At 32.2% G+C, this 13,178-nt stretch overlaps 1 protein-coding gene across 1 annotated transcript; it reads right to left on the bottom strand.

The window, feature by feature from the left end:
- Positions 1-10,528: 10,528 nt before the first annotated feature.
- Positions 10,529-11,994, bottom strand: LOC108480399 (vignain-like). Its single transcript, XM_017783391.2, has 2 exons — positions 11,367-11,994; positions 10,529-11,285 (listed from the first exon to the last, which is right to left on the bottom strand). The coding sequence occupies exons 1-2, from the start codon at positions 11,809-11,811 to the stop codon at positions 10,645-10,647; spliced, it is 1,086 nt and encodes a 361-aa protein (XP_017638880.1). The 5' UTR covers positions 11,812-11,994; the 3' UTR covers positions 10,529-10,644.
- Positions 11,995-13,178: the final 1,184 nt, after the last annotated feature.

Here is a 13,178-nt window from a genome sequence, read left to right as displayed (position 1 = left end):
GTCAAAAATCTATGAAAACAATTAGTAGATAGATATATGAGTCTAGTCTCAGGAAAAATTTACGGATCTTAATTTCGAGTTTCGAAACTCAAGATATGAATTTTTAGGCGACTACGACGCAGAATGGCAGCACATTCCGAAATGCTTAAATAAACAATTTAAACCTATTTAAGGGATAGAATAAGTTTAGTAATGCCTCGTGCTCGATTCTGGGAACAGTCTCGGGTAAGGAGTGTTACAAACTCATTTATCGGTAATTCATATTAGTGACCTTTTCAACAAGTGCACTCCCGCGAACCTCAATCCTTATGGCGGGATTACCAGTCCAGGCTAAATCCCCTACAACGACAATTACTCTAATGAGCTCGGATCTAAATTACCAGTCCATGCTAAATTCGGATCCTAGTTCGGATTACCCGTCTGGGCTAAATCCATCTAAACACATATTCTTCAGGAGGCTAGATCACATAAGGAAGACCTGTCCGGGCTAGATCCTTTTTACCGTAAATTCCTTTCTAGGAAAATCCATCGAACATATTTTTCATTCAACCGGGACTTTTAGTCTTCTTTTCATCATTTCATTCATATAACATGAATTATTATACCATGAATATCTAAATTTCATCACATCAAAGAGCATATATTTTCAAGTATTAAAAAGTATACATTTGAGTTACACGAACTTACTTGTCGAATCCTCGTCGGGCACAACCATGTAGCAATTCATACAAATCATGTAACAGTAATTTAACACTACAATTCAAGTATAACATTGCATTATTATTATCACACGAGCTTACCTCAAAAGCAATTACGGCCAACTATTCCAATTTAGTCTATAATCTCGAACTTTCTCGATTTAAGCCCGAATATCAGTTTTCTTGATCTAACATTTCAAATATAGCTCATTTATTATTCATATTATTCAAATTGACCCAAAAACCATACTTTTACAAATTTTCATTTTTACCCCTAGACTTTCACTTATTTACACTTTGGCTCCTAGGCTCGTAAAATGATTTTTATTCAATTTCCTTGAATTTTAAGCCTAGCCGAATCATTTTCATAACTATAGCAAACCCCAATTTCCAGTAAATCACACTTATATGACAAATTTTATAACTTTTACAAAGCGGTCCTTTTAAGCATTTTCACCAGAAATCATTTAGCAAAAGTCGTTTATTTAACACCTAACATTCATTTTCTACCATTAGACATCAAAACACATGCATATCACTCATGGGTAAACTTTTAAACATGAAACCTAGCTCAAAATAATGGTAGAAATAGGTAAATCGAGTTACCGGGACTTCAAAAATGTAAAAAACATTAAAAACGGGGCTCGAAATCACTTACAAATGAGCTTGGAAGATTGAACCAAACCCTAGCCATGGCTTCCATGCAAATTTCGGCTGAATGGGGAAGAAGATGGACAATTTTGGCTTATTTTCCCTTTTTATTATTTTAATTACAGAAGACCAAAATACCCCTAACTTAAAAATATTTTATTTCACCCATTTGATGTCTATTTTTGTCCAACAAATTAACCAATGGTCTAATTACCATTTAAAGACCTCCAATTTAAAATTTCATAACAATTGGACACCTCTAACATGTAGAACTCAACTTTTGTACTTTTTTTACAATTTAGACCTTTTGACCAAATTGAGTGCCCAAACGTTGAAATTTTCAAATGAAATTTTCACGAAATCATCTAGTGAAATTGTAGACCATAAAAATATAATAAAAATAAACTTTCTTAAGTCAGATTTGGTGTCAGATTTGGTGTCCCGAAACCATTATTTCGACTAGGCCCTAATTCGTGATGTTACAATTCTCCCTCCTTAAGGACTTTTGTCCTCGAAAGTCTTACTAGAAGAGTGGTTTTAGCTTACACATAAACTCCACTATCATATAATCATTATTAAAGAACTTTTACTCAGGCTATGCTTAACAATTCACTCTTTAATTTCTCATACTAAAGTCATGAGCAATTCTTTGTTATACAACACATCAACTGAATCTTGATCTCAATCCATTTAAAGAGAACTAGCATACCAAGAAATCTGACAATATCAGAGATACATGATTTGCAGATTTCATAAACATTTAACAACAAGCCATAAAACATCTTTCTCTTTCAAAGATAAGAATAATCCTGATAACCATTCATATATCCAAATACAAAGATCAGAAATGTCGAGTTCCAAACTCGAGCACCAATACATCACTCCTGTGAGTTTTCTTGCAAACTCTCTGTATAAGCTCTGGACTTTCTACCCAAGCACTTGAAACCACATTTTTCTTTTCTCAAAGATCATACAATAACTAACTCAAGTCATCTACGCTATCACAATTTAGATGTAATACCCCATACCCGTACCTGAGACCGGGATAGGATATGAGGCATTACCGGGATTTTCAGAATAATTTCAATTAATTTATATTATTTAATATTCATTTTTATGTTTCATATAGCATCCTTTTCATATATTCAATTCAAAATATCATATAAAATACGATACAATACTTAAATTGTCATATTTACATGCTCATTCAGGATATACGAACCTACTTGACTAAATTGCAGAAATACCAAGATTTAGGGGCATATTAGTAATTTACCATTTTCCCAAATTTCACCCAATCTTAAATTGATAATTTCATTCAATTTATTAATTTAGATAATAAAACAATTCATTCCCTTCAATTTAGTCATTTTTAATATTTTTACAAAATTTGCCCCCTAAATTTTTACTTTTATTCAATTTTGTCCATGAGCTTAAAACATGCAAATTAACCATGCTAACTGAATATTCATATATATTTTTGTCCTCCTCCTCTCCATTCCACATCCTTAATGTATATAACACACTTGTAAGTAACATTATCTATAATTTTTATTATTTACTTTTATGCATATTCAAGCTGTCCATTTGTGTCATAGTCACTAAATTATTTATATCTGGAGATATAAAACTCAAAATTAAGATCCTATAATTTTTTCCTAAAACTAGACTCATATATATTTTTACCATAAAATTTTCAGAATTTTTGATTTAGCTAATAAGTACAGTTTATTCTTTAAAGTTATCCTTGTTCTGCTGTCTGACAGTTTCGACCCTTCTTCACTAAAAATTAATTATCTCACAGTAAAAAACTCGGATAATATTCCCATTGATTTGTTCTAAAAAATACTCATTAGGGATTCTAAACATATAACTTTAAGTCTCTAATTATTTTTATCCAATTTTTGGTGATTTTCCAAAGTTAGAACAGGGGAACCCTAATTCATTCTGACCTTATCTAACAAACTTCATTATATCTCATAATTTACAATACAATTGCTTATACTGTTTCTTCTATAAGAAACTAGACTCAATAAGCTTTAATTCCTTATTTTATTCATCCTCTAATTAAATTTATAAAATTTTGGTGATTTTTCAAACTTAGACTACTGCTGCTGTCCATAATAGTCTTAGTGCAAAATGTTGATTTTCTACTTTTAATTTCAATTTAATCCTAACTAAATTCACTTACTTTTTTTTTATCTTAATTCATACTTTATTTCTACTCAATTTTAACCAAACTTAGACATAATTATCTATTTTTCATCATAAAACCATAATTTCAAAATTCTTTCAATTTAGTCCTTAAAGCATAAAACTTATGAATCACTTTACAATTCAATCCATATTTCATTTCTAACTTGAATTTCTATCAATTTAGCCCTTAATTCATCATTTTACTTAACATGAACATTATCTAGAAATCTAATAACTTTCAAAATATCAACTTAATTTCATCAAAATCTTGTTCCAAAGCTTCTAAAACATCAAAATTAAGTAAAAAGGACTAAATTAACTTGCATATTAAACTTTCAAGCTTCAAACCTTTAATTTTTTCTTTTCTTCTTTCTTTGCTCTTTTTCTTTCTTCCTTCCCTGTTTCGTTCCACATTATGTTTCTTTTCATTCTAATTCTTTCTTTTTTTTATTTCTTTTTTATTTACTTTACTTTTAATAATAATATATAATATACTTATATAATAAGCAAACATATATATGTATTACAAGTGTATGTATACTATTGGTACACATATAAATTATTTTTACCATACACTTGTCTTATATTTAATTTATTTATCAAATAATATTAATTAAATAATAATAAATACATTAATTATTTACTTAAATAATAAGTGAATACATACATGTATTACAAATGTATGTATTATATTAATTACACATGTATTTTATTTTTGCCATACACTTGGCACTCCTTTTTGGCTTATTTGCCTTTTTAGTCCCTTTACTTTTCTTTATTCTATAATTAAACTTTCACTCTTCATTCAATTTAATCCTTTTATCTAATTATCCTTAATTAAGCTAAATTCACTTAATTAAACTCTAATTAATCACTCATTTTACTTCGTAAATATTTTTGAATAAATATTTACGAATCCACTTTCCATAAATAGAGATCCGAAATTATACTTTTTCAGTATCGATAAAATTCGGGTCATTACATTAGATCTGTCTTTAACATCAAATACTTTAAGCTATCATATTTCCTTATAGTCTTATAACACATCACAAGTCATTCAACAACACATCACAAAAGGTCAAGGAGTCTTTGCCCAATGCAGACTAAACCAGTTCAAAGGCTTCGGTTAACAATGTTCTTGTCTACTCAAAGCTTTATTAACATGTAATAAACCTTTCGACTTTCACAAGACGAAAATTTTATCATTCAAAGCAGGTTTAAAGCATATCGAAATCTTCTAAGATATATACACTCTTCATTTAGACTATCTGTCTTTTACCTGAAAAGAAATAAAATCTTATTCTCAGACATCTATATTCCATTTAATCTTTCAAACAATAACCAATTCCGATTGAACAACCAAGTCAGTCTTAATCATCAATAAATGACATTTCAAGAAATCTTCTCTTCCAGTCGATAAAACGATTCAACAAGTAATCATTCAAAATTCACTTATCATGGTAATCAAAAGTCCACTTTAAATACATTAACTCAGAATAACAAAAATACCCCGACTGGAGGCACTAACTTTAATTAACTTACTTGGGAAAATAAATCCAGATATTGGAATCATCATATTGCTAAAATCAAACCGGAAACATAGTCATAATTGACATAGTCATCATAAGCCAAAGAATACACTTCAGGTATGAACCATGATTAATAATTTACGGAATAAATATGGCAAGAAAACCCATATAAAGAAGTCCAAGACAGAGATATCCAAGATAAAGAAATTCCATGATTTAGAAATCTAAGATACATTGTCAAAATAAAAGATCCAGAGCAAAGCTCATAAGAAAAATATGAAGGATCTCGAAAATTCCTCAGAGAAAAGAAGTCTGGAAGAATACATTCATCCAACCCAGTGGAAGTAAATGCAAAAAGAATGATATACCTTCCCATATATATACATATCGAATAGAACATCAACTAGAAGAAATAGAGTTATATCATCATGTGTACTTTTTCATAAAGTTTCAATAGATGAAACACAATAGAATGTCAGAGGGTAATGAAGCAATATAGATTATATATACCAGTTGAACTACCAATACTTTTTTCTATACATCATGATTAGAAAACATTTCCATAAAATAAAGGTTTTATCAGAAGAGTGAAGGCCATAGGAACAATCTCAAGAACAATTACACATATAGAATACCTCAAAAGAGACTGTCAAAATCTATTCAGCCATAACTGTCACACTCAATGTCTTACTTTTAAAATATTATTCCTTCAACTATTTATGTCATCACTAATCACTTATTATTCCTTTCACTGAAGAAAGTAAGTTCAGAAGGAATTCCGATTACTACATTCTTTCGACTTCGTGTCTGAATCAGTCGGTTTACTAAAGTTAATTTATTCTCTCATTACTATATTTCGTAAATCGAATAATCTTTAAATCAACCTGATACCTTTCTAGTTCTGTCTTTACTTATCAACTCATTCTCAAACTCTGACCATAATTACAATCATTCTACCACTGAACTCTTTTGGTCTTACACTCGTGAGCTTATTTCAGCACAAATCTCATGAAATCCTTTATAAACACCACCCTGGTAAGGGGGTGGGGTCGTAAGATCCCTGACTCGTCTCTCATAGACATATACATATAACACTATTTCATCATTATGGTAACATTTTCACAAGTATATCATTCACTTCAGGTAAACTATTATTCACATTTGTATGACACGAATTTTCCAATTATCTTATTTAAACCAGTGCATCTATGCATGCATTCTACGGACTCGAGATAACTTTACTTATCCCATTCATTCTATCCAACAAATCATACATATAGCATCTTATAAGGGCCAAACATGGATAAGTGTATCACAATCTAAGCTCTCATCTAGCACATCATCATATACTTACCATTATAACCATATAACTCAAGTCAATCAATCTAGCATATTTACTTAAGCTATGCGAGTTTGCCAATCATACTTATTCAAACAAGCATACGTAGACATTTAATCCATCAGTATTTTTGATAAGTTACTCAAACACATGCATTCGTTCAAATAAATCAATCATATACATCATGGAATTATCGATTAAACTTAGGTAAACTCATCATAATATAATCATTTATTCATACCTTTGTGGATTTCTATTTATCACATTCACTTAATCAAGTAAATCAAGTGTACAACATCATATGAGCATCAGACCAGCATGGGTATTCATCGCAACATGGATTTTCATCTCACATGTTATCACGTATATCATGAAATTTTATTCATAATTTTCTGAACTATACTTTACCCGAATATCTTAGCATCACATTTAACATGGTCGATGTAACTCGGTCGGAGAGTACCTCTGTCCAAACAAGATGATTCTCATCCACATCGGGAGATATCACACTATCACAGATTTGTGGCATGTATAGCTAGACTCTCATGCATGCTAGGTCAGTCTGAGAACCGACTAAATCATAGCTCTGATACCACTAAATGTAACACCCCTTACCCGTATCTAAGGCCAAAACAGGGTATAAGGCATTACCAGACATAATTGTAAACACACATGCAAATCCAAGCCATAAAATTTTATTCGTTTTAAAAACATTCGTACATATGCAAGATGTCCCTTAAACGGGCCTACGAGGCCCCAAGCGTACTTTGAGGGTGGTTAGGGACTAGAATGGGTACTTTAGAAGGATTCAAGAAAACTTAGGAAAAATTTCTACTGCAACGACAATTACTCTAATGAGCTCGGATCTATATTACCAGTACAGACTAAATTTGGATCCTAATTCGGATTACCTGTTCAGGCTAAATCTATCTAAACACATATTCTTTGGGAGACTAGATCACATAAGGAACACCTGTCCGGGCTAGATCCTCTTTACCGTCAATTCCTTTTTAGGAAAATCCATCGAACATCATTTTCATTCAACCGGGACTTTTAGTCTTCTTTTCATCATTTCATTCATATAACATGAACTATTATACCATGAATATCTAAATTTCATCACATCAAAGAGCATACATTTTCAAGTATTAAAAAGTATACATTCGAGTTACACGAACTTACTTGTCGAATCCTCGTCGGGCACAACTGTGTAGCAATTCATACAACTCATGTAACAGTAATTTAACATTACAATTCAAGTATAACATTGAATTATTATTATCACACGAACTTACCTCAAAAGCAATTACGGCCAACTATTCCAATTTAGTCCATAATCTCGAACTTTCCCAATTTAAGCCCGAATCTTTGTTTTCTTGATCTAGCATTTCAAATATAGCTCATTTATTATACAAATTATTCAAATTGAACCAAAAATCATACTTTTACAAAATTTCATTTTTACCCCTAAACTTCCATTTATTTACACTTTAGACTCTAGACTCGTAAAATAATTTTTATTCAATTTCCTTGCATTTTAAGCCTATCCGAATCATTTTCATAACTATAGAAGCCTCCAATTTTCACTAAATCATCCTTTTATGACAAATTTTATAACTTTTACAAAACGGTCCTTTTAAGCATTTTCACCGAAAATCACTTAGAAAAAGTCATTTATTAAGCACCCAACATTCATTTTATACCATTATAAATCAAAACACATGCATATCACTCATGGGTAAATTTTTAAACATGAACCCTAGCTCAAAATAATGGTAGAAATAGGTAAATCGAGTTACCGGAACTTCAAAAATGTAAAGAACATTAAAAACAGGGCTCAGAATCACTTTGGCTGAATAGGGAAGAAGATGGACAATTTTGGCTTATTTTTCCTTTTTATTATTTTAATTACCAAAAGACCAAAATGTCCCTAACTTAAAAATATTCTATTTCACCTATTTCATGTCCCTTTTTGTCCAAAAAATTAACCAATGGTCTAATTACCATTTAAAGACCTCCAATTTAAAATTTCATAACAATTGGACACCTCTGACATGTAGAACTCAACTTTTTCACTTTTTACAATTTAGTCCTTTTGACCAAATTGAGTGCCCAAACGTCGAAATTTTCGAACTAAATTTTCATAAAATCATCTCGTGAAATATTATACCATAAAAATATAATAAAAATAAACTTTCTTATGTCGGATTTGTGGTCTCAAAACCACTATTCCTACTAGGCCCTAATTTGGGATGTTATACAATAGGTACTGGTTCTCCACATACAATTCAGTTGACAATGGAGTTTTCCACATGGGGAATGGTTTACCTAGTAATTTAACTGATATTGGTACTATTCAGATCAGAATGTACGACAAGACAATTAGGATACTGTCAGATGTCAAACATATGCCTGACTTAAAGAAAAGTCCCATCTCCTTGGGAACTTTGGACTCGAAGAGTTGTAGAATTAACATCGAGTCAAGTAGAATTAAAGTATCCCGTGAGGCTCTCGTTTTGATGAAAGATAAAATGGTTGGTAGTCTTTATGTTCTGAAAGGACCAACTATGACCAGTGAAACAGGACGTCCCTCATTTGTTAAAGAGTCGAAGTTGACTTGTTTGAAGTCGAGACAACTTGGTCATAAGAAGGAAAAAGGTATGACCATTTAATATAAGAGAGGTTCTCTTTTGGGTGCAAATTTTGAAATGATAGGACATTGTGTTCGTGGAAATCAGATCCGGTTAGTTTTGATTTGACAGTGCATAAGTGAAGACTGGAAGTCTTCCAGCTTCTAAGCACAACTTCGACTCAGTTAATATCCTGCATAATTCGAGATAAGCCTATGGTGGGCTTTGGCAAAGAAGGCATTGTGAAAATACGAGTCAATGTGGAGATTTGTGAAGTTATGCCATGTATTTTTCGGGTTTTTTTTCTCCCACTTAAACTCTGATTAGTGTAGGTTATTTTAAAATTATTTGACCTACAAATCTAGCCTATAAATAGGTCATTTTTCCACCAATGGAAAAATAATCCATTACACATTTAGGTATTAACTTTTACAAGCTTTCAAGGAATTGTGTTTACGTTTTGAGGGTTCTTATTTCGGCTTTCAGAGTTTAGTTTTATCTCCATCTTTTGTACTCTTTGTTTTTGTTTCTTTAGTAAAATTATCTTTTTTCTGTGGTTTTTTATCCTTTTTGAAGCGATTTTTCTACGTAAAATATTTGTGTTTGATCTTTTTAATTTCTTCGTTATTTTACTTGTTGGTTGCTTAACCGAGTTTATCCCCAACATCTCCATTGATTGATGAGTGTAAGTTGCTCCTCCGTTCTATGAATTCTAGCTCTTTGAGGCATGTTTTTAATGAAGAGAACATATGGACAGATGCTTAGCTCATTTGGGGAGTAATTTTCAACCTTCCTCTCCCTCATATATTTTTTTCTTGTAATGACTAATTTTTTTAGTGATTTTCTTTATATATTACTTGAATGAAAATGCATAATTGTATAATGTTAATACATCTATTTATAGTGTTAAATTAAAATTTTAATTGGTATTTTATTATAAAATTAATTAAGTGATAATTAATCTAAATTAATATAAATACAGAGGGTAGCAATTCTCGCACCTCTGCAGGAGGAGGCTACCAGGACTGCTTTCGATTTTGGCTAGGGTGGTAGTACTCGATGGGAAGTTATGGGAGACGGTCCAAACTGCCACAGAGCTAAAGGATGCTCTCAAATTCGAATTCGATTTGTGACACCAGCCTTGTAATCCATGCCTCTTTCAACTTTTGACAGCTAGTACCCCATTACAATTAGTGTTATTTCTGGTAGAGAAGCAGGTATTGATAATTTGCAAATTTTCCACCAGGTTCTAAACTCTCATAGGGGCCGGACCGGACCGGGCCGGGCCGGGCCAGTCCAACCACGTTCGGTGGTTTCTTCTTCCCACTCTGTTTCCAAGTTCTCATCATTAGGCTATTCTCTATTGGCTTTGAAGGGGCATTTCACTCTTTCATCCATAACTTGTTACTTTATTACTTTGGTACCATACATTTCCGTCTTTCTGCTGAGGTCAAACTCGAATTCCAAACCAACCAACACATAAAATTGAAACCAAATTGAAGTATATTATTGATTATTCAATCATGATCATATGTTGCGTGATACAACTTTTGGAAACACAGAAAAAACAACACATTTGAAAGGAAAGCTATAATTTATGCTTAGAGTTCATCCTTGGGAGAATATGAAGGTCCAGTAGGATTAGAGGATGAGTTCTTGATGGGATATGAAGCCTCCATTGCTATACCACACAGTCCTTGCTTGTCTCTGATCCCACGTTCCATCCTTATGTAACCTTTCTCACCCCATTCCGCTCCCCATGAGTTCTTCACTATCCAGTACTTGGTTCCATCCAAGGTTGTTCCATACCCCACTGCTGCTACCCCATGGTTCAGCTCTGTCCCACATTCTCCCGTGAATACCCCCTCGGAGTAGAACTGGAAATCCATACTCCCAGCATCAATAGCCACTGAAACTGGCTGGTTTGCAACAGCTCTAAGCAGAGCATCCTCGTCGTTAGCCGGCACATTCTCGTGCCCATCAATAGCCACTGCCGGAGAATTCACCTTGGCAGAATCGCAACTTCCATCATTAGCTTGGTAAGGGTAATTGGACTCAGTAGTGATCCCACCTTTCTTTTTAATGAAATTGAATGCAATGTCCATTAAACCACCATTGCAACCTTGGTTTTCTTCAGTGTCGCAATCTATCAATTCTTGCTCCGATAATGATACTAATTTATTGGTTTTAATTTGATTGATTCCCTCAACCGCTACAACTGTTGAAAATGCCCAGCAACTACCTTTTGAATTTGAACTTAAACCGTGTGAGTGTCGGATGCAAATATTTACAAATATATACATGATAGCAAATGTTTACTTACCACACTGGCCTTGATCCTTAACAGCAGTGACGGCACCTTTCTGTCGCCAATCAACGGACGGCGGGACACGGTCGACGTTCTCGTACATGAAACTCCCGGCGCCACGGGACTTTCCTTGGAACATCTTATGATGTTTAATCTTGGAACTAGCGTAAGCATTCCTAAATTCGTGGTTGGTCATATCAGCAAACTTGTTGATCTTCAACTTATAAGGTTTGTCCTTGTTGTTGGTGTTGTGAACATGCAAAACATTCTGCTTGAACACATTGAACCTCCGATGTTTCTCGTCGAGACTCCTGGAAACCGTGTGGTGGCTCCGCCAGCGCTCGTATAGATCCCACAAACTATCCTCCGACGCTAAATCCTTGTCGTGGAAATCGAAACCCTGGGCAATGCCGAGAAGGAAAGGCAAAGAGATAAGAAGCACAACACAAATGCTCCTCATGATTTTGTTGATGTGATAAGAAGAGAGAAAAAGTTATGGAAATGGAGAGAGGTTGAGAATGGGTTTATATAGAGGGAAAGGATGAGAAGAAAACAAAGAGAATAATAAATGAAGATGTTACTTAGGGACATTAACAAACTGTGATCATGGAAGATAATGGTGGACAAGAAATATCAAGTTTTTTATTTGATATCAACAACCAATAAAAGTGTATTTGATTAAGCAATCAAAGTGTTTGAATTAAAAAATAATGAGGGTATGTATATCTGATTCAAACATTAATTTTAGTTGAATGAGGGGGATACTATTACGTAGATATAACTGCTTGGAGACACGATATAACTGCATAATTTTTGCTTTTCTGACAAAACTTTAACTGAAACAACCTTAGCTTTAAGGTTCCATTTCCAGACATTCATGGCGGTGCAATCTTTTTTATTGGTGAAATATTAAGAAAAATATAATACTAGTAGTGTGTATAACATAGCATTAGTTAAAAAGAGAAAAGTTGATTGCAACCTTTAACCGTTACTTTTTTGTGTGCACTTCATAACTGTTGCTTTGTCTTTCGAGTTTTAGAAGGAAGTTATTTATTATTATTTACATAAGTGGAAACAAAATGCCTAATAATAAAATCATTAAAACAAAAGTTTATATTTGATTGGACACATGATGCCCAAATCTCTCCATTCACTTCATTTTCTGATTAGACGGAATGATTTAACTCTACATCAAAACTTTGTTTTCTACCAATTATTATCTTTTGCTCATTCATCATTTTTTGTCCTATGCTTTTTTCATTCAAATTTCAACCGAAGAGACAAATAATTGAGGTAAAATTAGTGATATATGTGACTTTTAAAACATAAATTACTTCTTTTCCATAATTATTTGGGTAAATAGGTCATTTTCATTGCCCAAAAGTAAAAGCTCATCCAAGTGTTTTTGAAAATGCGTATATTCTTCGCACAATATTTTATCTAACCAGATGGTTACATGTTTTCCCGAATTTTTTTGTTGTTCTTTTCAATTCATGTTGCTTTTAATTAATAATTTCCTTATTTATAAAGACAAAATAATAGATATGTATTTATATAATGAAAATATTATATATATATTATTGTATTAAATATATTTTATTTTTCTAAACAATAATATATTTTTATATATCAAATATTTATTTTTTCCACCTACTATGAGTATGATAAATTTTAATATTATCAAATAATTATTTAATTTTATAATACTTGCCATATTAGTTGAAAAAACAAAGAAGAAGTAAAATGTCATGAAAAAACTGTGTTTTATATAAAATGATTTAAAAAGAAAAAGAAAGATTGTCCTATAGTGTGCATTTTTACTCTGTG

Source organism: Gossypium arboreum, chromosome 1 (genome assembly GCF_025698485.1).
Source record: "Gossypium arboreum isolate Shixiya-1 chromosome 1, ASM2569848v2, whole genome shotgun sequence".
NCBI classification, from domain to species: Eukaryota; Viridiplantae; Streptophyta; class Magnoliopsida; order Malvales; family Malvaceae; genus Gossypium; species Gossypium arboreum.
Note: the sequence above shows the minus strand (reverse complement) of the source record. Positions and strands in the feature narration are given on the sequence as shown.

Bases quoted from the DNA above. Each gene is read 5' to 3' on its own strand.
- LOC108480399 (XM_017783391.2), bottom strand. From the start codon at position 11,811: ATGAGGAGCATTTGTGTTGTGCTTCTTATCTCTTTGCCTTTCCTTCTC. The intron at 11,286-11,366 runs GTAAGTAAACAT...CAAATTCAAAAG, and splicing joins TAAGGATCAAGGCCAGTGTG to GTAGTTGCTGGGCATTTTCA.